The sequence below is a fragment of the Dendronephthya gigantea genome, unplaced genomic scaffold (genome assembly GCF_004324835.1).
Source record: "Dendronephthya gigantea isolate DGI-Jeju-01 unplaced genomic scaffold, DenGig_1.0 000081F, whole genome shotgun sequence".
NCBI lineage: Eukaryota > Metazoa > Cnidaria > Anthozoa > Malacalcyonacea > Nephtheidae > Dendronephthya > Dendronephthya gigantea.
This window is the reverse complement of record NW_021163091.1, coordinates 590,876-616,674: the sequence shown is the minus strand read 5'-3', so window position 1 is coordinate 616,674 and position 25,799 is coordinate 590,876. Positions and strand designations below refer to the sequence as shown.

At 36.4% G+C, this 25,799-nt stretch overlaps 4 protein-coding genes across 5 annotated transcripts in view; 2 read left to right on the top strand and 2 right to left on the bottom strand.

Annotated features, from left to right (window-relative positions):
* The window catches only part of LOC114532801 (phospholipase D1-like), a 41,311-nt gene extending 40,550 nt beyond the window's left edge, over window positions 1–761 (bottom strand). The window contains exon 1 of the mRNA XM_028554391.1: window positions 548–761. The gene's annotated coding sequence lies outside the window, so the exon portion shown is untranslated. The remainder of the gene's footprint in view (window positions 1–547) is intronic.
* A 307-nt stretch (window positions 762–1,068) lies between these two features.
* On the top strand, window positions 1,069–4,789 carry LOC114532877 (nucleolar transcription factor 1-A-like). Its single transcript, XM_028554471.1, has 2 exons — window positions 1,069–1,962; window positions 3,520–4,789. Exons 1-2 carry the CDS (start codon window positions 1,276–1,278, stop codon window positions 4,357–4,359), a joined length of 1,527 nt encoding a protein of 508 aa, XP_028410272.1. The 5' UTR covers window positions 1,069–1,275; the 3' UTR covers window positions 4,360–4,789.
* Window positions 4,790–6,374: 1,585 nt separating this feature from the next.
* LOC114532824 (sphingomyelin phosphodiesterase 2-like) lies at window positions 6,375–11,205 on the top strand. The gene is given in 8 exon segments (XM_028554418.1): window positions 6,375–6,505; window positions 7,746–7,842; window positions 8,391–8,467; window positions 8,726–8,909; window positions 10,027–10,144; window positions 10,147–10,235; window positions 10,449–10,704; window positions 10,985–11,205. Coding segments are annotated over 8 exon segments (1,137 nt in total). The 5' UTR covers window positions 6,375–6,410.
* A 176-nt stretch (window positions 11,206–11,381) lies between these two features.
* LOC114532854 lies at window positions 11,382–25,770 on the bottom strand. 2 transcript variants are annotated; one of them, XM_028554453.1, is made up of 13 exons: window positions 25,736–25,770; window positions 20,143–20,358; window positions 19,284–19,372; window positions 18,236–18,532; window positions 17,404–17,646; window positions 16,754–16,993; window positions 16,014–16,307; window positions 15,616–15,876; window positions 15,269–15,427; window positions 14,616–14,824; window positions 14,143–14,301; window positions 13,517–13,914; window positions 11,382–13,032 (listed from the first exon to the last, which is right to left on the bottom strand). In XM_028554453.1, exons 3-13 carry the CDS (start codon window positions 19,342–19,344, stop codon window positions 12,621–12,623), a joined length of 2,733 nt encoding a protein of 910 aa, XP_028410254.1. In that variant the 5' UTR covers window positions 19,345–19,372; window positions 20,143–20,358; window positions 25,736–25,770; the 3' UTR covers window positions 11,382–12,620. The 2 variants fall into 2 exon arrangements, with proteins under 2 accessions (XP_028410254.1, XP_028410253.1); XM_028554452.1 differs by lacking the exon at window positions 25,736–25,770 and having other exon boundaries at window positions 20,143–20,419.
* Window positions 25,771–25,799: the final 29 nt, after the last annotated feature.

Below are 25,799 nucleotides of genomic sequence, written 5' to 3'. Positions count from 1 at the left end.
AAATTACATATACAAAGGTTATTGAGTCATCGGTGCACTGGGTCCCTAAAGCTTGAGGTTTGACAACTAGCAGATGCCCCTTTAGCCTTATATGGTCAATCTAGCTCTGGTTTTGCAGCAAAATGTGTAACTGACCTAGCTCATAATTTTGTAGAATCTTAATGCTCTTGATATAATGATAGCTCAACATTCCCTAATTTGAACTCATCACAATTAAAACCATATTGGCCATGGGGCAACTATATCTGTCATAAAAACCAGAAGCATTTGTTGTATAATCTACACAATCACAAAGGAACCTAATGATCCAGTCACAACATTTTTATTAGGAATACTGAGAAATCTTTCAAAGAATTCGATGGCATTCAAGCACTTTGTATAAATTATATATATACTATAGGCTATATGTCTAGTTGTCTACAAGTCGTGAATTATTTATTTCTAATAAACTCGAGAGCATTCAAATTTGTATTGGACCTTTAATGACAGAATTCAATTGAACTGACAGAAATACAAAAATAATTTTAGCTTCCTCGAAGATACTTACATATTTTAGTAAAAGTCTCCAAAGAGTCAAGAGTATTTATTCAATATGAAATTAATAACATATTTGCAATAAACAACAAGAATCCAGGCTTTTATTTTCATTCACTCCTTGCCATGCAAATGCTCTCATCAAATTATTAGCACCGAACCTTATATTCGTGGGTGCTACTTCGGTATTTTAAATATCAATTTCATTTATGATTTACCTGTATTTATTTTTGTAGGAAGCCCTTGTGTGTTCTATTTTTAGAACGTGGGGTCCACGCACAATCCACGCGATGTAATTGCGCGGGAGGAAATTATCGCATTCCAATGGCCACAGAGAAGAGATGGACAGAGAGTCGACTCTCTGTCCATCTCTCCTCTGTGCAATGGCGTCCTTTGATTGGCGTCAAAAATGATCGATATATGTTAAGTTCAAAACACTTTTCCACCAAAAGACTCGTGATCAGAATGATAGTCCATTTTATTTGTTTTCTCTCATCACAGTGCTCTCATTTATATGAGAAATTTTATATAAAACAACGAGAAATGTAACGGCTGTGAGTTGTATCGAAGCATTTTTCCTTGGAATTAGGAATTGAAATGTTTCAATAGTACAATGAACATACAAAAATAAGGGAAATTTAAGGATTCGTGAGGTATAGCGATAAGGAAAATTCAGTGTGGTGCATTGTTCTATTTGGTAATTTTGGTTGTTGTAGGTCTTCGATAGCACGCGGTTAAAACATGGATGATACTATTACACAAGAGTCGGAGAGGCGGAAAAGCAATCAGAAGAAAAAGAAAAAAAACAAAACGATCGCTGCAGATGAGCAGGAATCTGTGATCTTTGGCGATGCTGATGGTTCCCAAAAGGAAGCAGAAACTACGACAGAACAGTCGCCTGTTGCTCGGAAAAAGCACAAAAAAACCTCAAGGACGAGGAATCCTCTAATCCTCAAAGAGGAATCCACACAGTCTGATAGTGCGAATAGGAATCTTCGAAACGAGAAACAATCCACTCCAAAACAAACTCACGAGCAACAATCTACTGCATTACAATGTGGCGATGCAAATGGTTCTCGTAGTGAGGATCAAGCTACGACAGAACAACCTGTTCGAAAAAAGCACAAGAAATCCTCAAAGACGGGACAGGAGTCTTCACAATCTGATAGTGCCGATACCAAACGAAAACAGAAACAATCCACGCTAAAACCGAGTGCTGATGTCAAAGAAGAATCCAAACGAAGCCCGGAAAAAATGGCGCCAACTCCGTCGCCTATACAACCACTATTGAAACAAGAATGGACCGACGATCAGGAACATAAGCTGCTGGAAAATGTAAAGATGTACGCCTCGAAATTAACTGGAAGAGTGCGACACTCACAACGCGTCAACTGGTCTAATGTAGAAAAGGTGGATAATTTCACAGAGGTATTTAATAGAATTATTGTCAACCAACTATTAATACCGCGTGCTTCATTTTAAGATGCACCATGCGTTTTCTTCTACTAGCCCAAATTAATTTAGTTACAAAATCTTTCTGTAGCCCTGTTTACACTACACTTGATTTATCAGCATGGCTAAAATGGATACCCATGCCCATTCCATCTGTGCCTGGCCTTTTTTTAATAATACCAGGTACCAATTTTAGCTGTACCAATGAAGTGACTGTAGTATAAGGGGGTTAGTGCCACATTTGAGAATTGCATCTGTAATCTTATATCACAGGGGTTTTGTAGAAAGATTCAAATTAACTAAAAATATAATTGGTAACATGTTAACTTGTGTTTGTTAGTTGTTACAACTTACAAATTATTCATCAATGGAAAATAATCGCCATTCAAGTATATCACTCCCTCTATATAACTCTTTGATTTATTTGGTGGTCGTGGTTCCAAAAGAAAATGGTTTTCATTATCTTTATTCTTATTAAGGTATAGCAGTAAAAAACATTTTTTTTATTATTAAATTCCCAAATTGTACCTGCCATCAAATGATTACCTATACCTTTAATATTTCTTATGTAAAGAGTAAAGAATTATAAGACTGATAAAAATAATAAACAAACCAAACTTTCCTTCTAGTCCTTGTTTCTTTATTACACTAAAAAATTAAAAAAGATATGTCTTACTCTGGCCTCATATGTATGAAGGGTTATCCTAGAGTGATTACTTCCAATATGGCATCAGGACCACTGGCCCTTAGCCAGAAAATTGTTATTAAATCATATGATACCATTGTCATTTTGGGGTCTTCAATTGATCTGAGGAATTCTAGAAGTTTCCAGCCTGGAATATCAAATCTATCACAAGAAACATGATGTGTTTTTCAGGCTAAAATTCAAATGTACCTGCCTAAAATGAGTTTGTCTGTTTTGATTCATCCTCCAAAGATATTACATCAGTATACTTAACTTACACTTTCAGTCATAAATATATTTTCCACTCTACTGCTAACTAACTCTTGTCTTTACGTTAGACAACTGAAAATTTGTTTTAGTCAGCCCAAGAATACATATAATATATGGTTATTCTGTGCTTTATGAATATGGACTATTTATACAAAAACAATTGGTCTTCTCAGTCTCAGTGATTACAAGCCTATTAGATCCACTAAGTCGAAGGCGAATATGGGCTTGTGATCACCTCGCCTTCCGCGACTAATTGTTAAATAGAAACTTATATAAGCATTGAAAAATATCTTAGGGTAATATCACTGTTTTAACTACAATTCCCCCTGGTTGATACTGAGTGCAATAAAGTTCTAAACCTCCAAGCTAGAAAAGCATAATGTGAATTTGGTTAGGGTCACTGATTACCAGAATATTTGCAGTTTTAATCTTGGCTAGACATAACAATCAGGTTTTGTTGCGAATAGATTAAAATAATACTCCAGAAATCACTAATCATTTGGGCAAAGTAGCAGGTATTGTATTGTAATGGGTTAAACGTTTGCAAGCTTCAATTGTTGTGTTTCTTTATATCCTAGACTGAAATTCAAGAGAAGTACAAAGAGCTGACGAAGAGGGTACGGAAGACCCGAAGTGTTTCCGAGATCATTGAAGACGCTCTTACCTTGCACGCGGAGAAGCAGAATACGCCACCCAAAATCAGAAAACTTGGAAAACAGCGACCGAGTGCTTTTTCAATTTTCTGCAAAGCAAAGCGATCAGGTCTTGTTGAAAAATATCCTGATTTGAAATTTATGGATGTTCATAAAAGACTTTGCCAAAGGTGGAAGGATCTTTCTGAAGACAAGAGAAAGATTTATATTGAAAAGGCGGAAGTAGCTCGGATAGAATATGATGAAGAAATGAGGAAGTTCAATGAGAAAAGAATCTCTGCACTTAAGAAACCAATGTCGGCGTATGACCTATGGAAGATGGAGCGTTTACAGGACGACAGCTTTGAGGGAGATGAGACCGAGAGTGATTTTTTGTTAGAATGGGAAAACCTGCCTAAGTCGAATAAAAATGGTTGGGTTCGCACCGCGGCGTTTGAGCAAGAGAAATACGATTCGAAAGTAAGGAGCATAGCGGGTGGATTTCGCCGACAGGGAAAAGCTGGGAAAATTAATGAGGATAAAAAAGATGCTTCTGAAACAAAAACAAAGGAAGAATCCACGTCAGATGATCTGCACCAACAAAGTTCCTCATCACCTGATAACTCCAGGCTGAAGAGAAAAAGTGATAATTCAGAGCCAGCTGTGAAGGCCCCTGTTAAAAAAGTCAGCAAGAATGACTCCAGTAGTGGTTCGGAGAGTAGTGATTCGGACAGTAGTGATTCGGACAGTAGTGAATCGGACAGTAGTGAATCGGACAGTAGTTAAGAACCCGTGATAAGTGCGGTACTTTTAAATCTAAAAAATTCATATTTTTTACAGCTTGTGCTAGCAAAATAGGGCAAATATGCAGATTGAGATTTTTTTTGTATCATGATTTCATTTTTTCTTAGGAATCGGCGCAAGTGACGTGTTAGTTCAACTGAGACTGTGCTTCAAAGTATCAATATGACATTGGAATCAAAAGAAAGTTAAAAATTCTTTTTAATGGTTCTGTAGCGTCTATTCGGACTTTCCAACTATTCTTAACCTACTACGTAGCTTGTTTTGTTTTTTAATCATTTTCTAGTGATGCCTGATGGGAAGTTGTGTTGTAATGTTAACATAGACATTAATATACGTATAATACATACACGTATATTCACATGTAAACATGTATACTCTATTATTCTCAACTAAAAACCACACATTGGTCTTATTTAAGCTTGTGCTAGTATATATAATTATAGTCATGGTGCAACTTCTAAATAACTCCTTTAGTTTTGTTCGCCTTGATGGGTTCCTGCTAATTTCCTCGTTACCTTGAAATTTCGGCTCTGTAAGAATATCCCTAGACAAAAAAATGATTAAAAAAAAATCCACTGTTCTCTAGTTTAAATGTATTTATTATTAAATAATAAAGGAAGTTAATGTTATACGGGTCTTCGTATCGTAGTGTCGCGGGTCCTAGAACGCTTGTCCGGTCGGCTACTTGCCCCCTCCGGTGAGTACAAATATGAGCCCAGTTTGCCTGATCGAGTTGTTAGTTGCTTGCGTGACCCATCCCGCCCCTTTCCCTAACGACTTCACGCGATGTTGTGAACTCTACGGGAGAAGCGTCTTATTAATCTCGCTGGGGTTTGTTTTTTTTTTGTTAGTTTGTTTTGCAGGATTAAGCACAGTTCTTTTCACACCCGTTTTGGTCGTGGAATGGGTGTTTGGGGTAAAGGTAAATTCATTAATGATCGCCACATTTACAGGTTTTTTTTTTTGTTTTGTGTGTGTGTGTACTTTGATGTTCGTATCGTTTATTCCACGGTTTCACTTCAGTGACTCACGTGTGACAGTTGATCACGGGATGGAGGAGGTACCGTTAAAATAGCATGGTTCGTTGAGTTATTATCTGCGCCGAAAACAGCAAACTCAAAAGAAACACCGTTTCACCCCTAGCCCGACCGTTTCGCTCGGATACCGTCTCCATCCCTACCGATCGGCAGCGGGCAAAAATATAGTGTAAGAGCTGGTGTGCTATCGTACTGATGTGAGCCTTAGGATCCGTTAGAACGTTAACGGAACATGATAATTTTCACCTATCCTCTCGCGTTCAGAGATCAGTAAAAGCCCTGCACAGCACGAAGGAGTGAGAAGCCAAATTACATTGTTCGTGCTAAACTTTCATTGTGATAGGTTGGTTGAGACTTAAATTCGCTCGGCCATAGCGCGAGGCTTTTCATTGAGGCGCAAACCTTCCTGGCCCTAGAAGGTAACGTAATTATTTTTCGTAAGCAGCCCACAGATGTATTGAATATAAACATAATGTTAGGAATCCCAAGGCCAGAGCTGGGTGTGGCTAATGGACAATTTGCGCCTTAGGCGAATTTCTTACCTCGGCTTTAAAAAGGACATTTTCTGAAAAAGCATACTAAAGTTAGTAAAAATGCCAAGTTTGGCTGGAAATTGTTGTAAATTACGGAAGATATAGCCATGCGAAGTTGTCGATTTTGTATACTTTTGTATTACGACCGGAAGTGTGTAAATTAGTTACACATTTCCGCACGTATAAATACAAAAGTATACAAAATTTGCAACTTCGCATGGCTATATTTTCCGTATTTTACAAGATTTCGCAGCCAAACTTTGCATTTGCACTAATTTAAGTACGCTCTTTTTAGCTGTGGTTATTTATTTTCTTCTTATTACTTCGATCAAAAGTTAGTCTAAAGCGCAAGTGGTCCATTAAAAGAATATCCGGTAGTAATGTGGAAGCATCAAACATTGGTATTGTCAATAAGTTATCATGTATTTGTTCCTCAGTGTATTGTTCAAGTTTCTGGTTCAACATGGATTCCAATTTTCGGTCCGATTTTATCAAAAGTCGTGGGAAAAACGAAATCGGTGACTCGGAAAAACTACGTGTGTTGACGCTCAATTGCTGGTAAGACGTTTTGGTCCTGTTTTTAAAAATGAATAGGGAGGAAGAATACTATTTATATGATTTCATAATTTTTCATATACATTGTTTGTGCCTGTAGAACGGAAATATACATGCACATTCCCCTTCTGTTTTCACTTGGATTTTAATGATTTTTAAAAAAAACAAATATCTGTTGAAGTGGGCTGTCGTTCTTTGCCCGACAAAAGGCTGTGGTTATGCAAAGTAGGCCCATGCTCTAATATAAACGGACTGATGCATACAGTAGTGCAAGGCCTAGAAGGCTACAACACTGCAAGGTGTCACCATGTTTACCTTTGTGTATAAAGTGACACTTTGCTGGGAATCAATAGTTTTTTTGGAGAAATTGTTCAGGTATATAAATGCAATGGAAATGTGAAAATGGAATGTGAATTTCTGTCAGTAATCATTAGCTTATTGATGGTTGTTGTTGGTTGTTGTCAGATTTTAGCTGGATCCCATTGTTTTGTAACAATTGTTTCATAGTTGTTCCTTTGCATAATATATGTGAACCTATGTATGTGCTAGTTATGGTTGAGATTAGTGTGTCAATATCAATGCAGACCTAAAACAGTGAGTGAAATGAGTGGATGGTGTCAGATTGTCTAGTGACAGGGGCTCCTAACAAAAATAGTGTTACCTTAATATAACAATAACACATCAAGGGCCAGTTGTGTACAGTATGTTGCTATCCACTGCATTGTAATTTTATGCAACCATTTTAACATGCTTGAAGAGCAATGAAATTGCAGATTTGGAGCTAATAGTTATAAAAAGATTCCCCAATTAAAGCATTTATTTAAAGCATAGGTTTAGGCAAAATAACTATCTGGTGAATAGCACTGTCTGGATTTTGTACAACCACCCCCAAGAATTGTGCTATGAACACAGACAGATCTAGGCAGCTGCTTTGGAGATAATCATCTCAATAATGTAATAGAACAACAAAATATGCACATAGAGATTGCACATGTAAGGGAAAATAATGTTTTTAAAGCAGTGTATACAATACTAATGGTTCTTGTTTTTCTGTAGCTCATAAGATCTATGTCTACTTGAGTTTTTTACTAGTTGCAAAAAAACTCTTTTCAACTTTAGAGTTTAGAACTATCCAATAGACCTTTCCCCTTTTAGCTTTCAAGCATGCAATGTGTGATGGTAGTTAATTGGAAATATAGATACTGTATTGGTTATTTATTTACTTTTCTTCTTTCTTTATCAGGGGCATTCCTTACTTATCAAAAGTGAAGAAAGAACGATTTGATGCCATTGGTCAAGAATTGAAAAAAGGAAATTATGACATTGTTTCACTTCAGGAGGTAAACTGCGCATTTAAAAGTATTGTAAATTGCACATACAAAGATAAATTTAACTACAACACAGGAACATAGATTAAATATCATTTAGGACCAAACCTGAAATGTTTTAATAATGCAGCTTAGGTTTTCCAACAGAAATTTGATACTGATACCTCTGTGACTCTTATTAATATATGCACACCTATTAACCAACTAACAGTTTTAGCACAAGTTTTGTAGTATGTATCTACCTAACATGCTTGCATTTTGTTATTGGCTTTTTGTAACAATAGTCAACAGTGTAGATTCATTCTTTTGAGAGAAGTACAATCTGTAATTATGAGAAGATGATGGATCATAGAAGTTCACTTTACTAAAATGTGTGTAGGGCAACTTTTCCTCAAGGACAGATGTAAAACAGGAGTACCATAATTTCTTTGTTAATTATGTTGAAATTATGCATTCTAGTTAAAATTTGCATTTGCCATGTTTTTCATACTTGTTGATTGCCCTGACGTAGCTGTTTTTCTGTTTTTATAGCAGTTCTTAGGCTTAGTTTGGTTTTATAGGTTTGGGATAAAAAAGATTATGAAACCTTGAGGGCTGTTTTGGAGAAAATTTTTCCTTATTCATATTATTTCTTTGGGTAAGATTTTCTCACAATATCACTTTATTATTCAATACATTAATTTTTTTTAACAATTTCTAAATGAGATATCAAATACACACAGTACTAGAACTCAATTTTTATTCTCATTAAACACTTTTTATTTCTACGGTATACTGTATTGTATTGTTTATTTCGTAAGTGCTATTCTGACGGATTTCAACTTTTCCATGTACTGTATGTACCTGAAATTAGAAAGTTGCATGAATAAAGATACATTGACTTCTCTAATTGTAGCGGTGTTTATGGAACAGGGATTTGTATATTTTCGCGGTATCCTATACTCAAAACATTTGCCTATCCTTTTGCTGTGAGTGGCTATCCTTATGCAATCGCTCATGGAGATTGGTTTGGTGGAAAAGGCGCTTGTTTTGCTTTGATTGATCATCCAAAAATGAAAATACACTTCTTTACTTCGCACGTAAGTATTAGTGCTCGTTTTTCAGCCCTGGATGCAGAAGGTATCCTATTCTGAATACCTAGTTTGAGAACATTATGAGCGTTCAACCTTTTGAGATGACTCTATCTCTGTTTACTCAGTTATCGTATATACTTTAATCTTTATCTATATACGTACTATCATTGGCAGCCTTTTCAATATTCGAAGAATTTTACATATAGTATATAATACTGACATTCGGCTTAAAGATATTAATTCTAACACTAACCAAAATGGGGTTAATAACGTCTCAAATAGAACTTATGCAGCCAGCTTTATTATAATGATGACTGAGTGACAAATCCCTGTACTATGTATAGTCCACTACCATGGCCGTTTTATTTTTGACAGTGTAAATTTCCCAAAAAGCACTAACACATTCTCTCGCATATTGTGCCGGCGTAACACGATCTGGAACAATAAAATTTTAAAAGTATAAAACATACTCCAAAGACCAACCATGTTACACGATGCAATTTTTCTTGTAACTTGCAATGTATGTAAATTACTGGCGATTTTTCAAAAAAATTGTATACAGGACCGAAGCTAGAACGATAATTGGGAGGGGGGGGGGGTGTTTATTCATATGTTCAGTTCTGCCCGACAGATTTCTTTTGTAAGCTATTTCATCGTGTCACGTGCTTAGATGGTGTCTTTGAAGTTTGAGATGCGATTATTACAATATTTCCCAAACTTTAGCAAGGAAAAGGAAAAAGAAAAACCATCGGCTTAATTTAGCCCCGTTTACATTACATTCAGTGGCCAGTTGTATAAAAGACTAATTAACTTTTAAATGTAGTTAAGGACAGAATTTGCCAATCAGAGTCGCCCGCACCAATTTACTCAGCGCCCGGCCTTTGTCTTGGTAGCCTGAACACTAATAAAACTAAACACATATCAACCAATATCAACCTCAGGTTACCTCGTACCCAGGGTTTTATTACTGTGCCTACGCTCCACGGCCAAGCATAGGTACGATAGGCACAGATATCAATTTTAGCAGTGTCGTGCAAATAAATTGGGTGTAGTATAAACGGGGCTTTTCATTGTAGTTTAGCACTTATATGTGGTATTTGATTATTTGTGAATATTATTTTAGTTACACGCAGAGTATGACCGTAACAATGACGTATACCTATCCCATCGTGTTGTGCAAGCGTATCATCTCTCCAAACTGATTGGTCAAATCACCGATCCTGAGGATTTTGTTTTATTATGTGTATGAACACAGAGCCCGAGGATCCATGTTATCGCATACTGAAAGAATTACCTCAGCTTAGTGATTGCTGGTTGGAAGGTGGGTCGAAGGTAGGATGCTTTATTCAGATTCATGTTAACAATATAACGTCGGCTTATAAGTGTAATAAAACATAAAATTGCTTTATCGCGCGCAACATTTAGATATAATATATTTTTTCAGATCACACAGGATCAATCTCGAATTTGAGTGCAGTTTGGAATTCGTCCGGGCTGCACTGCAAAGCATTTTAAAAATCACTCCGTTATCATTCATATTTCTAGTCCAATTGCTATGGTAATACGTCAGACAGAAGTGAGAACATGTTTACATCAGAGAAATACGACAAGCACAAAGTCGGAGGTCCTGAGGATGGCAAGCGTATAGATTACATTTTCTACAGGTCGTTGGATCAGAGATGGGAGTGTGACAGTGCAAACGTGACGATGAGCAAAGTCCCTGGGGCTGAATTTCCATTCTCAGATCATGATGGTGTGGAGGCCAGTTTTGTGTTCAATCAAAAAACGTCGGAAACGCCAGGTATGGATACAATTGCCTCGTTTTGTTATGTCGTATATTTGGTTTGTAGAGAATACTATTTAGGTCAGCAACAAGGTATATCTTTGCTATTTGTTCTCAAAATATTTGTTAATTAACCCAGGCACTGCATGTGGTAGAATTTGTTAGAAATGCGAGGTTGAATTTCTGATATACGGAAATTTTTCCAATTACGCTTTTTGAAATGATTCTTGAACATTCGTGTGCTCTCCATGAGCCATCGTTTTGACTATTCAGTATATTCTATTAATTATACTTTCAGACTTCCCAAGCGACAGTGAAACAGTCATATCTGTTCTTTCAGAAGCTACGACTTTAATCAAAACTGAGCTGAAACATATTAACAAACACTTCTATAAAAAATGCATTGCTATCATCCTACTTATCGCTTTTATATTGTTACCAGTCTTCCTGCCGGCGAAGGAGGGCTCTTGGTTCCTCGCCAGTGAACCGTTAGGAAGAATTGTGTATATTTACGCATAGTACTGACCGTTTTTGTGTGCGGGTTTACTTGGTTATTTTTAATCACACGAAGCCATGAACGACACGTTTACGAGAGTGTGCTGCGTGAGATTAACCTAGAATTGCAACATGATCATACTTCATATAGGCTAAAATGAATATCTCCTGCATGGGCATAGATCCCTGTTTTATGGTGAAAAATGATTTTATTAAGAAAATATTTCCAATAAATATGTCAATCTTGTATGTTAATGTATAAATGTTCGTAACTTAGCTACGTTCGTAACTAACTTCTGCTGTCTTACAACACCCAAAGCGGAACTTAAATTTGTATATAATCAAGGGTGAATGATTTTATTTAGATTATTTACAATTTTAAAGCTATTAATAAAAACTCAACTATGTTATTTTATGTCGGTCACATCACTTTTTGTAAAAGTTGCATTGTCATCCATATTTCATTTCTTCGATGTTTTCCATTCTTTACATGTGAAAACTTCATGTTGTTATAATTTTTAAACTCATTTGAGAAATTTGAAAGTACCCCCAAAAACGCCATCGCGAGAAAGGCTAATCAGATAGACTTATCAGACTAGACTTTAAATTTCTTCTTGGAGCGCTGATATTTTCAATTCATTAATTCATTTTTATTCATTTCTATAAACTTACTGCATACTACAAAAACAATATATACACAAGCAAATGACAAAAGATCTCCAAATGGCCCAACAATGTGAATTACCCAGGCGAAGTATAATATACAATCATTAAAGAATATATACTGTTATAAACAGCCATCTTAATATTCGATGGTAAAGATCTTTGAGTTTTCTGCCAGCATTAAAACTCACATTACCTACTAAAGGCCTACCCAATTTTACCTTTTTGAATTTCGTTGCAAAACGATAATATTCAGGTCCAGAATTTAAACTTTGTTCTGCCTCTCGCTGACCTGGTTCGGATTGACTTCTTTCCCTTAGTCGAAGTCAAATCTGAACCTCGCTAATAAATGTTTCCTGGCTACATTAAATTAATACCGTAGCTAATGTTTCTCGCGCGAACCAGGGGTGGGAAGCTCCCCCTTGCTTTTACCCAACCATGAAATCTGCTTTGTGCAACGCTAGAAGTGCTGCCAACGAGATTCAAGAAAAGCTAAGTTACACAGAGTCACAGACGGTGTTTTGCAAATATCTGGTATGCGGCAGTACAGCAGTACGCTTTCGCAAAAATCTTCCCCTCCTGCCTTTGCATCGTTCCGGCTTCCCTGATTACAATGATAGTCCTCAAAACATTTCATTATATAGAAACAGCCTTTAGTCTAAAATAGAATTGGATGGGACTAGAGGGACTTCCTATGTGAGCGACGCAGAATTTCGTTGATAGAAGCGCATTCTTCTAAGACATACTGGCTAATATAGATCTACTGTATGCGATTTTTACTTTCCACAGTTTGCCTTAGCAAGATACTGAATCTCACTGTCGGAAAGAGCGTAGTTATACATTAAAAATTCGTCTGTGGCGCCATTCAGGTACTCCTTTTCGTAAAAATGGCGACCAATACCGGCAAAATGTCCCCAATCCTGGGATAAGAGTCCCGTGCCGGATTTTTCTTTAATTAATTTCCCACCAGTGTAAACCTTGGCGAGCATTGACGTTGAGTCATATGTTGCAGTCACGTGTGTCCAATTTCGCGCGGGAATTATGGGTATAGTCTCTATTCTAAAAATAGATTTGCCTTTCTCGTCATTGTGCGACCAGATAACTTTGCCGTTGTCAATAGCAAAATTGTACTGATCGTCTTTATGCTCAGAACGACTGCCAATGGTGTTGAAAAGCTGGTGGTGACCCCTATGAAGCAAATGGACAGAATGAGGTTTTCTCTCAAAATTCACAACAGATAAAATACATAATGACCTGTGAATCAATGGTTCATACACATTTATAATTATAGAAAATAAAAAAACACCCTCAAAGGTATTTTACTCTTGCTGTGTCAATTGCTACGAAATTTCGCTACAACACTTCGCTTCAACAGTTAGACTCTACGAAAACCAATTCAGAACGAATTCAGATATATCTAGCCAAAAACAAATATACCATTCTAGATTCCTCTATAAAAAGAAGAATTTACATCTATTTATATAATATAGATTTATCGGAACGCCTGAGGGAAAGATTTGAGAGAAAACCACAAAAAATTGCAAGTTAGTTTAAAATAAAGTAAGAAAGGTTTAGTGGAAAGGTTATGATTCATTATAAGTCAACCTACTTAGTCACTCCAACACTGAACTGACTAATATGTGCATGCAATAGACCTCATCTTAATAATTACCTGTTTGTATTTAACTTCATCCATGTAGCTAACGTGATTGCGTTCAAAGGTTTCCCTTTGAACCGCTGACCATCGATGTCGATCTCACCGTGACTCATGTTCATACCCAGTCCACAAATACCTGGCATATCCGAAAGAGTTAAATTTACCAGTTTGCCATTATTGCCTAGCCCCGACTGGTCCAGGGTGAAAAGTCCTTGGCCTTTCTCAAATCCAAAATGCAGTACAACTCGATGCGAGTTACACGTTTGGCTGAGAGACTGAATCTCAGCGGCAGGCAGTGCTTTGCCAAAAATGTAAAATTCGTCGATAATACCAAGTAGTGGTTGACTTTCGATCCATTGACCGCTGTCCGACATGTCATACAGTTTACCAATCACGACTTTGCCACTCCAGTCCTGTAAATAGTTTTAAAAAATGTAATTATATGTGGACTTATTAAGGGTCGCTAGTACCTATGAAACAAGATATGATATAGATTTCCGATGGTCTATTTATATACAACTGGATGTTCAGAGCGATACCATATTTCTTCACTAGACTGACCCTTTCTCTTAAACAAACCGTCTTATAGCTTATGGACATTTCCTAGCGAACTATATTTACTTATACTCCAGTTTTCGTACCTGTGATAAAGCTCCACCCCCAAGACTGGTTTGGGAATTCTTCAGCTGACCATTGATATATATCTCAGCTTTACGAGTCCTGACATCGTACGTCGCACAGACATGTGTCCATACACCGGGCTGAATAATTGCTTCTTTAGTTTCAACGCTAAAAATTGTCTGAAACAAAAACCCATTTAAGCATTACTATGCAATCGTATGGTATCGAATTAAAAGAAAAATCTCTAAAACAGGGTAAACAAGTGTAAATACTCCAGAGGAATAAGCCCAACACTTTGAAAAAGGTGAAATTTTTACCACTGAAGTTCCAATAATACGTTTGTGCGTGGTGTATTTTCGAGAGATTATTTTTATAGCTTTATACTTCTTATATTTTTTATTTGTTATTATATGGTCACTGCAAGGTTTTTTTCTTTGCAGGATCATGAGACCTGAAAATGTGATTGCATTTAAGAGTGTTTAATACAACTTACTTGTGACATTGTGTTTCTATGAAACCATCTGACGGACCCTGCATTGATTTGGAAATGATATTGACCGTGTTTATTTCCAGGATTCTTAGGATTCGTAGTCATGAATATTTCTTGATCCCCTTGGATGTTGTCTAGCTTCAACCATAACATGACGGTGATACCGAACAATGGACGCCGTATCATCGCTGATCCCTTTATGCTTATGTCACCTTGACAAAAAATATTTTAATTAATTTCAAAGTTCACTGATAAAATGTTTTTAAAAGTAAAGAGACTAGATGTTGTGGTACCATTACAATTTAGAAGTTGAGACATTCTTATACGCCGAGGCATTAAAATAATTTTCAATATATAATTATCTAATACGATTTTGTGGCACTTCACTCGATGTAGGTAAATTCTAAAGGTTTTTTAGGGGGCTTAATTTCGAGTTGAATTATACACAACTCAATTGAAGCCAAGAACAGTTGAGAAAAATTAGTCATCGTATAAGCTAGGTTCGATTCCTGCCGGACGACCAGTTGACCAATTCTTCTTAACTGTTCCTGGCTTGAATTGAGTTGTGTGTGATTCCACTCTCTTTAATGCGTTCATCGCATGAATATTGAACGACATTTAATTTGACCCTGATCAACCTGTGCTAAATAGCATACCTTGGTTTAAGCGAAGTCCACTACCACAATTCCCACTTGCTTTTGTGACCTGCGCTAGACTGCTAACTGAAGCATCGATGCTATTACCAGAATCATCAAACACAATATTACCAGATTGCCTTTCAAAACTATAGTACACCAATTGGAAACCTTTGCTGCCTAAAAATTGAAAGTTAAGCTTGATTGATGTTCTGGTACTGTAAACTACGGAAATATCCCAAAAACGTGGTTAATGTTATCATATGTTAAAATTATAATTATAAAAATATTAATGTTAAAATTTCATAGTTAATGACCTGCAGCGACCTCCACATTTCGAGCACGTTGGTTTCACTTCTCAGACTTACCTCCACTATTCCCACCAAAGTTACATTTACCAAACAGGTTTTTAACTTCAAATGGCGTTAGTGCGCGATTGTACGCCATTATCTCATCAATATACAGCATATCCCCGGCTAACCCCGTGTGCATCCCAAAACCTGCTTGTCCGTCCCAGTCCTCTGAGAGTGATCCCGTCCCAGGAGCTTCCTTGACCAATACCCCATTGATATATATCCCTGCTTTGCTGCTTGTTGAAGAGTACGTCGCTGCGAAGTGAACCCAGTTTCCTGTCAGCATAAGGAAGTAATGATTAAGTATATAAACTTAATTGTACACGTCATACCACACAACTTAACGACAAATTGCATGACCTTGTCTCCAATTTGAAAACAAATATCGTATGGGAAGCAATATTCATACTAACGTGGCAATATCATGGCTCCTGACTTCACTTCAAACACAATTTGATCATATTCATTTCGATGTCTCCATAAAACGGACCCATCATTCACACTTAGTTCATACTGGTTCTTCGAATGCATAGAATGTCCTCCAATGGTCTCAAACAGTGTATGTCTGCCTTCAACGGTCGTAAAGTTCGCCCAGAGGGCAATAGTAACAGCGTCTGTTGGCTTGTTTCGAATAGTCTTACCATCCAGTTTGATAATTCCTGTGTTACTTGGAACCTTTAAGCCCATACCACAGGTACCATTGACAGCTAAGGGAATTGATAAACAGAAAAAAAAAGAATCTTGAGTTCGTCTTGTTTCCATAGATAGTACCTCCTAATTAGACTGTCGTGGCTTTTAAATATTTTTAGCATATTAATTTTAGGGTTGGGCGCCACAAACTCCCGGTCCTTAGGGCAATTTTGGGGGGCTTTACTCAGACACTGTCTTCCTAAATTTTTCTCTTGCGCTTTAAATATTCCGGGAGTCTTGTCAGCCTGGGGTCGGAAAATATTGAACTCTTTGCTCCGCCCCCTGAGATGAGAGGTTCTGGGCCAAAATATAGGCGCTCCAAGCTGGTATGATCCCATTATACAGGGTCAGTGTATTGTAGGGAAGCGTGTTTATTGGTAATAAAAAGATTACAGTAGATTAGTTATTCGTTAAATCTTGCCTAGTTTAACTAGACTTTGCAAAAACGATTTACATACTGTACCTAATGAGGGCATCAGAGGGGTGATACCCATGATAGAAGCATCGTTTTTCAGTCCAGACGTGTCCAACGAAACATTTCCCATATCTTTCTCAAACGCTAGATGAAGTATGACGCTGCTTTTCGCTCCACTGCATTTTGACATGAGGTTCTTAATTTCCATTTCTTTTAACGTTTTATTGAAAATATAGAATTCATCGATATATCCACGCAAGTCTTTCTCTCCTTCCTCAGAACCGATACCTAAATCCCAAATGTTCTAGAACCTTACATTTTTCTAATAATCATTTGCATTTAATTCGGACAATTAATAAAATAATCACAAACTAATTGCCTAGTTAATAAGAAGAGCGTTATTCGTCATATGAATGACAAAATACACTTCATGATCATGCAACTTGAGGGGACAATGTTCATGAAATTCTTTGTTATGCCTGTGTGATTAAATAGTAAATAAGGAGCCACATTTTAAGTCACTGGTGAATGGCAGTGTTGAGTTCCCCCTTAAGACATTGTCGTTCAAAGCTATATATATATACTAAGCGATGTTTTCTTCTGTTAAGTCAGTGTTTGTAAGATGGAATCTATTCAACGAGAATTCTGTTTACTAATAATATTTATTGCTACCAATTAACCACAGTGGAAGTACTTACCAACGTATTTCTCCCAATCAGTAGATAATGGTACGCCCGGGTCCTTGACAACTTCTTTCGTTAGTGCACCATTAATAAATACCTGAGCGGTTCCTGTTACTACAGTATATGTCACTAAAACATGATTCCAGGCACCTGCGGTCAGTACTGGCTCATCCGTAGCAACACTGAACAATGTGTTTCCCAATGAATTGCGATGAAACCAAATTAATTTCCCATCTTGAACTTCCAAACGGTATTGCACTAGAGGAATGATTATAGTGTAATATGCACAGAGAAATAAGAGATCAGAGATGTCAAGCTGTGGCGGGGGGACAGCGGAGCTAGAAGTTAATGTGAGGGGCGAGGTTCCAAAATTACCTGCAGAATTATTATATGAACAAGTAAAAAATTTCGAATAAAATTTTGAATACGAACTTCGCTGGCAGACTGTGTTCTCTGTGAGCTGTACGTCAACCCCCTATAAAAAATGTTCTCCGCCCCTACTTTTGGTTGGTAATCATCACAAAGCAAGTAAAAATTGATGCAGTTTTTAATACAAGATGAGAAAGACATCAATACAAAACAAATATTACTCCGAGAAAGAAGATATCGTATGACTGAATTCACTTCGACAGTGTGGCTGTGTGGCTCAATCACATTGCGTAGTAAATTCATTAATTCGAATTTTGCGACTCAAATACACCACTCAGCTAATATCGCTTATTTAATACAATCTAAAATCGTCTTAATACTTCCGCGTAAAATTCTGTCTTTGTAAAACAAAAAAGTGGTCCGTTTGACATGACAAGTGACTATCATGCTTACTCATTTTAGTTCTTCATCTACTCACGTTTTTGGTGCTTAGAATGACCACCAATGGTTTCAAACAGATGCAATAATCCATTAACTCGTAACAACTTGATCATGAATGCTATTGTAACTTCTGACTGAGGAATTCCTCGAAACCCTTTGCCTTGTATATTAATGTTTCCACCTAAAAGCTGAGCACATACTCCACAACTTCCTTCAACCTTGGTAACCGTTGCACCATGATTTAATGTTGCATTATTGTTCTCCATAGAATTGTCTAAAATATGACTTCCGATGTAGCGGTCAAAGCCTAGGTACAGAACGCAGTCTTTGTTGCCTGAAATAAAATAAGTATAATTTTAAATGAATTGGATCAACAATAATAATAATGATTTACGATTTCCTAAACGATAATTCAATAGTTTTTGTCTTCACTAGGCAGAATTTTTTTGCATAACGTGTTAAGGAGGCTAACTATTGATGCAATATGGAAACCGAAATATAAGCTCTTCTATACACTGTCCGAGCACGTTTAGAGAGTTTGGAAGGATATTAATTGAAAAATAGAGAGAGGCTGTCATGATATATTAACTAAAAGACATGAACGTAAATGTTATTAGGGGGGGGGGTGGGGTTGAATTTGTTTGAAAAAGTTGAACCGTAAAGCATCTATGGACTGTTTGGAGGGACAGGAAATATAAGTCTGAAATAATTTGTCCCTCCAAACAGTCCATAGATGCTTTGCGGTTCGCGGCTAGACCTAGTACCCTGCTCGATTGGGAAATGGCTAATTTAGCATTTAGCAAAGCATCGAGCCTGAAACAACAGCAGAAAGGTTGCGTCTCGGTGCACAAGATCGTGAGAGAATTGACTATTTAGAAGTGGAGGAAAGCACAATATTTTCGCCCTTTCCCGGAAAATTGTCTGTATGTAGGGGGGGGGGGGAATATCTCCTATCTAAACCCCTCTCCCCGCGGATGTGTTAACGACTTAAACGCTGTTGAACTGCGAATGAGTTAAACCTAAATCATTTGAGCAACTTAAACTGGATAGTGTTAGCTAATCAAACAAACCAAAATATAACGTACCGTTGAGTCCAGCTCGTGACAAACAAAAGAGCGTTGAAAATACTAAAAATAATTTGTCCATCTCTCAGGCTATCTTTTATCAACCTTATCTAATAAGAAACAAAGACGAGCTAAGAGTTGGATAACAAATCTAATACACACAGTGTGTGACAAGAGAAAATGAAAGTGTTTGAAGGACAGAATATCTGGATACTTAATTTCCAATTATCTAAAGAAAACTCAAATAGCTAGTTATATTTATTCAGCCATATAGGGTACAATGAAACAAATTCTGGTTAAAAAAAGGTTTCAATAACAGATCTGACTCAATTAGTATACACTTTCGCTCTTCATGTTTAGACGAACATGACAAATAGTCAATACCTCAACAGTTAATAAATTGCGAGGTAATGTAGTAACAAATGACAATTGTAGCCAAATAATTATCAATATAAAGTTATTCATGTAAAATATGTATTCATCCACTTCGGCCATCAACGACTGCCAAAATCAAACATGTTTGATAGCCAGTTTTATCTTTCTGAAATAAACTCTAGCCTGCGTTAAAGCGCTGTATAGTATATACTTCGTACTCTACTGACCTTTAATCTAATACTTAATGCAATACAATGTCACTAAATCTTTTGAACATTCGGCTATTTCGGATCCAGCATATGCTATGTCTATAATCATTCATTTCCTTCCGTTTCATGCATTTAATTTAAACATTATAAGAAACTGAAGAACACCGCAACAAAATGTACAAGTCTGAAATAATTGTTAAGCATGAAACTGCTAAAGTCTTACAATACGACGTGCACTCATTTATTAGTAATTACCCTTAATTACAAATGATGAGCAATCAATGTTTTGCACTTACAATTTTGGCACTTTGTTGAATATCCGATTAAACAATTCCTTCCAATTTTCATAACCACTGATAAATAGGCAACATATCAGAATTTTTCATCTGTGTCGAGTATAACGAACCAGCATCACTTCAGATTATCATCTTGCTCACGCCGGCTCATGTTGTTTCCAGTCCAAATCCACCTGCAGTGAATACAAGTCCGACAATGAATCCTCGAAATATATCCTAAAGATTGTGTATAAAACGGTTGATAAATGTCTTCAGAAGTACAAATTCGATAAAGTAATCCCCAATTCGAATAATTTTAAGAGAAGAAATTCTTTGACGATGTTTTCAAAAATTTATTCAAGCGTAACAGGTACCAAAAGTTACGTCAGTTTAAAGCATTTTCAGGTCTTTTTATTTAGTTTAACTGTGTCCATTGATATATTCAAGTTTCTAGTTTCATTATCAAGATATCTATATCGTGAAAATCAGGGGTTTTTGGATTTTGACTGCAAAAGCGAGCCGTGTCGAGGACATTCTGACTGGGGGATGTTCTCCAATTAATAATATAAAGACGAACTTATGTTATTGTCATTGAGATGAATAAACCATGTTTTCATCTCAATGATATTCATCTGAATGTATTACAATAACTTCGAAACTCATGATTTATACTAAGGAAGCCTCTTGACTGATTTTGGATATCATAATTTGTAAATTTAATTTGAAAATGTAATTAAAAGGTCCAAGACAAAATGACAAAAATGAGAGTGTTTTGATCTAGAAAGCATCCCTAAAAGCAAATATTTCCGTTTCAGCAAATGTGCTTGCATGGTTTTCCCGTTGATTTGTATATAAAACGAAATTAACGTTTGAAATACAAATCAAAACACTTAAAAGACATCTTTAGATAAGTAAAATTTATTCTACTTTTAAAGTTTAGGCTATATAATTTAAAAAAATATTCGCTTTTATAATTTGAAGTATTATTTGTGAGTACGTGTTTGAGACCTGCTCGGTTGAATCTGGCAGAGTTGTTGGGATTTAATCGGACGTCGACTCCGATTACTAAACATGGACTAAACATGGACAATAACAACTTTAGCAATCCCTGGGCCGGTTGTTCGAAAGGAGGTTAGCTTAAACGGTGGATAAGCCAAAGTTTGAATATTCTCATAGAACTTGTGAATGACTGAACTTGCATCTTATGCGTTTAATTTGTACTTCCATTGAAAATTAAACTATTTACATCAAAATATTCCAGTCCGGTAGTTCTATAATGGATAATTGTTTTTCATTTTAAACTTATCCACCGTTTAAGCTAAACGCCTTTCGAACAACCGGTCCAGGTCATGATCCTCCGATGGAGATTACTGTTTTTATGGATATTTCGATCAATCCTGGCCCATGCAATGGCCAATTTTTCATAAAATTCCAGTTAAGGCTAGTTTCCATTCAGGAAAATTCTTCTTTGGATCAGACAGGACAGGAAAGTTTCCTTTGTATAAACGCCGCCTGAGAACTCACCGACAAAGGAAATTTTCCTGTCCGTTTCGATCCAAAGGAGATTTTTCCTGAGTGGAAACTAGCCTTTAAAACAACTGGGAACTGGCGGTTTAGCAATCAGCGTAGGCGTAGCTTTGTCAACAACAGTCAACAGTATTCAAATTAGATCTCGAAGTATGAATAATCGTATAAGAATTCAAACGTGTAAAGACACTCCTTTTCACATGACTGGTGAAATTGGGTCTTTGAAATTTTCTACACAAAAAACGAAACAAGCCTTTGCTTATCAAAGACTTTGTTGTTAACTATGATGTTGAATCTTACATCAATCTTTTTCATCGCTTGTGAGTTGTGTAAAAAAGTTAAATATCTTTTCGATTAGTATTTTCTGGTTCAATAGAAGTGATATATTCTAAAGTTTTAAAAGAAACAGTGGTTCAGAAGCACAAAAACTAAAACAGTGGAGTAAAATTTACCCAGGGTTAGCGATAACCTAGCTTTGAACAACCGGCCCCCGAACTAGTCTAATCCTGGCGAATGCGAAGTAAGGCTACGGTGTATAGTTAGTACTGACCTCACGCTCGGCCAATAATCAGTTAATATTTACATAAATTAGAATAAAATATTCTGCTTCAACTTCTTTTTAAAAGGTATACAGTAAAGTTGTTAATGTCATCTAAGTCGTTCCAAAACTTAGTTGCTCGAAATTTAAAAGTCCTTTGCCCAGATCTCGTTTTGAAAAAAGGTATGTTTTTAAATTCATTCATATTGTAGGTTACGCTATCGTGGATACTGATACGGGTAAAAAATCACTGAGGTATATCTTGATGTATCTTTGTGCCATGAATACGATCAAGGCATTTAAACATTGTTAATAAGTCTGCAACTTAATCTTACTGCAAAGTTTGGGACTAATTGTAGTTTTTTTATGTTAAAGTCTGACGTGTTGGCCCATACTGTCATGCATGCAAGCAGTAAAATAATTTACTTAAAGCCAGTGACTCTATATACTTCAAGATTTCTTCATTAAAAAACTCTGTAAATTTGACATAACTTCGACATGCATGTTGATACCAACAACATTATATGTTCATCATATGATAGTACATCAAGATCAAGGACAACACCATGCAAGGTCCTTAGCGGAAGCGACGACATTTAAAGTGACTATATCACTTGTGGGATCTTTACGGATTTGAATAGAGCTTGAAAAATTAGTTTATAAGTTCTACAACCCTTTTTGATATAGTTAAATAGTTTCGGAAATATTTACATCTGAACATGACGATTTGCCTAAATTTCCGTCGTGCTCGGGGGCCTGGAACTCAGGAACCGAGTTCTTGTCAAACATAATATAATCAATTGAATTTTATCTTCCAATAACGTAAAATATTTTGAGAAAAACTCGCCCAGTTGCTACAGCCATACACAACGCACCGTTCCCGCATTTTTTTCTTCAAAAGCGCAAACTATATCGCCAGTGAAACTCTTCATGTTTACATTATAAAAGACGGCGTGTTTGCAAATCATTCCTGAGTCCCGGTCCCCCCAACCGACGTATTTTCGAAACTATTGAATTATTTCAAAAAAGGTTGTAGAACTTATAAACTAATTTTTCAAGCTTTATTCAAATCCGTAAAGATCCCACAAGTGATATAGGCACTTTAAATTTTCACAAAAAAGGGGATAGTTGGCTCTATAGCTTCTATGCGTTGCAGTTATCTTGTTCCAGTTATCAAGTATTTGGTTTTCCCGGGGTATACTCGAAGTCTAATTCACAGCACCAACGTGCGATCTTTAACAGGTTTTGTTTCATCGTTGCTAAAGCTAAGTATGTGATGCGCCTACATTGGACAATTTATGTAACAGGATTCAATGATCGATGCTATCAAAAGCCTTCGAAAGTTCTAATGCCCTTAAAATTTTTTTATCCATTATTTCCAGAATCTTATTGGTTACTTAAAGGCCATGTGGACAAACATTATTTTGTCATAAATGAAGCAGAGAATGCCAGATCAGTTCTGCTGTATTAATACTATTCTGCATATCAAAGTGCAAAAAGGTTCTGCTCTAGGGCGGGCTTTGAGAGGTCTTGGAAGTTATTTCATATTTGAATTTCGCTAATGCTACAAAACGAGTAATTTACATTCAAAGTAAGGAATGTGTCTTTCTCCCAATCTCATTCGGGACACATGAATTTTGATAGGAACTTTCAGAGATAACATGGCACGAGTAAGATTATTGGGATATCATGCCACATTATAGTCATGGGAGTAACTCACAAATGTGTCTTGAATGTGTCCACCGGTTTTTTAATTGACCTCATCTTGAATGACTTGATCAATACGTGTTAATGATGGGTTTAATTCTACGAGTTTGCAAGTCGGTCTAAACGAAAAACAGTGAAGATGTTGGCAGGAAAACACACAGATTACACACTTAATTATTTAATCTCTTCACGACTGAATGAAGGCGAGGCCTGCATGCACACGAGTCAGTATTAAGTGTTGTATTAATTGGTGCAAATTAACAGCTGGAAAAAATCAACCATACTTTAATCTTAACGTTTTCTGCCTGGAAGGAGCCGGCCTTCAATTAAAGCGCCGAGTCCTAGTAACATTTCTGCAGTACACTAGCTAATCGCACAGGACTACTAATAATTCCAGGCGATATACTACATAGAATACAATTCAATAATTAGCGAACGTCGCAATTGTTGCATTTGATTCACATTTGATTTCGAGTTACTAAGAATTTTCATTTGCTTTTAATTTGTTCATATAATAAACAGAATACTACATGGTTGCTTGAAAATACACGTTCGCTGTGCTCACTCGTGAGCAATAAATTTCATATTTCTACGCAACCATATAATATTCTATATTTATTATTTATTTAAAAGAATTCACAGGCTCTGATTGGCTAATAGCCATGTGTGAAATCGTCATGTCTAGGGTGTGACGTCATAACTTGTGATATGACTTTTTTTCTTGCACGTTGCAACGTCTTAACGTGTGATAAATGGTCGTATTTTTAGTCGTGTGTTTAGTTTGAATACCATTTTTCTCGATGGCGTAAAACTCTATATAACACTCATGTTCATATTATAATAAAAGCATTTATATATAACATGCAACATTTAAAGTACGCGCGTGCTGATTGGTCGAGAAGCGTGTTTCTTCTATAACTATATAGAATTTTCCCGCCGAACTTGACAAGCGAAGTAATGTAAATCGAATTATAGTATTTGTACACAATCTTTTTATTGAGTTATATTAAAAAAGAAATATAAAACATTTTTGCTGCGTTCTTTACAGTTATAGAAACACTGGTGAGAGTTTGTGAAAATGTTTTTTATTTCTTAAATATTTAATTACGGAGTTTCTATCGATATGCCGGACCACTGGCAGACAGGTCAAAGCAAAATAATTTTGTCCAAAATATACTATCGTGCCTTTTAAGCATGATAGTCCACTTGGAGAAATATGCAAGTTGGATGGCATTGAGGAGCAAACTCACAAACAAAACATTTTTTGTGGCAAATAATCGGTATGGAGGATTGATCGTGGACAATAGGCATCACCGACGTTGGTGATCTATAAGAACCTGGCTTTATGCCGACGACATTATTAACATATCAATAGAATGTGAATGTACATTCTATACATACATGCATGCATATATATCATATCCTAATAACCAAAATTCCAAACGTACTTGGCGCGGATAATATACCTACGTATTTTTAACTATACTTATTTCCAGCATGGTAAAAGTGTTCATCACGACGATGAGATGAGTTGTGTGCCGCTTGGACATTTGACACGTATCTTACGGCCGTGGTTTGTGTCCGTTTGGCCTCCCGTTTTGCTTCCATGCATGATGTAATAATTTATGTAATTACCAAAAAAGTATATATTATAAAGGTATAGACTATAAGTACAGTAAAGTCAATAGAACGTTTCGCAGCGATCAATATATAGGCATGACCTTTCTCCAAAAGATATTCGAAGATATTTTAGTCAGTTGACCAATGTTGCCATAGTGTTATTCGAAAAAGCTAATATCAGCCTTCCTAGGCATTCCAAAATCTCGTATTATGTATACTTACTCATGCAGTCTTTGGCGAGGAGACGGTGTCAGTTTGATCCTCAGCTCTTTCTATAAAGAAGAAA

Excerpts from the sequence above, each read along its gene's own strand:
- LOC114532877 (XM_028554471.1), top strand. The coding sequence starts at position 1,276 with ATGGATGATACTATTACACAAGAGTCGGAGAGGCGGAAAAGCAATCAG. Across the intron at positions 1,963-3,519 it reads AGGTGGATAATTTCACAGAG|ACTGAAATTCAAGAGAAGTA; the intron begins GTATTTAATAGA and ends TTTATATCCTAG.
- LOC114532854 (XM_028554453.1), bottom strand. The coding sequence starts at position 19,344 with ATGGACAAATTATTTTTAGTATTTTCAACGCTCTTTTGTTTGTCACGA. Across the intron at positions 17,647-18,235 it reads TCATTCTAAGCACCAAAAAC|TGCAATACCGTTTGGAAGTT; the intron begins GTGAGTAGATGA and ends TCATTCCTCTAG. Across the intron at positions 14,825-15,268 it reads TGGACTTCGCTTAAACCAAG|GTGACATAAGCATAAAGGGA; the intron begins GTATGCTATTTA and ends TTTTTTGTCAAG.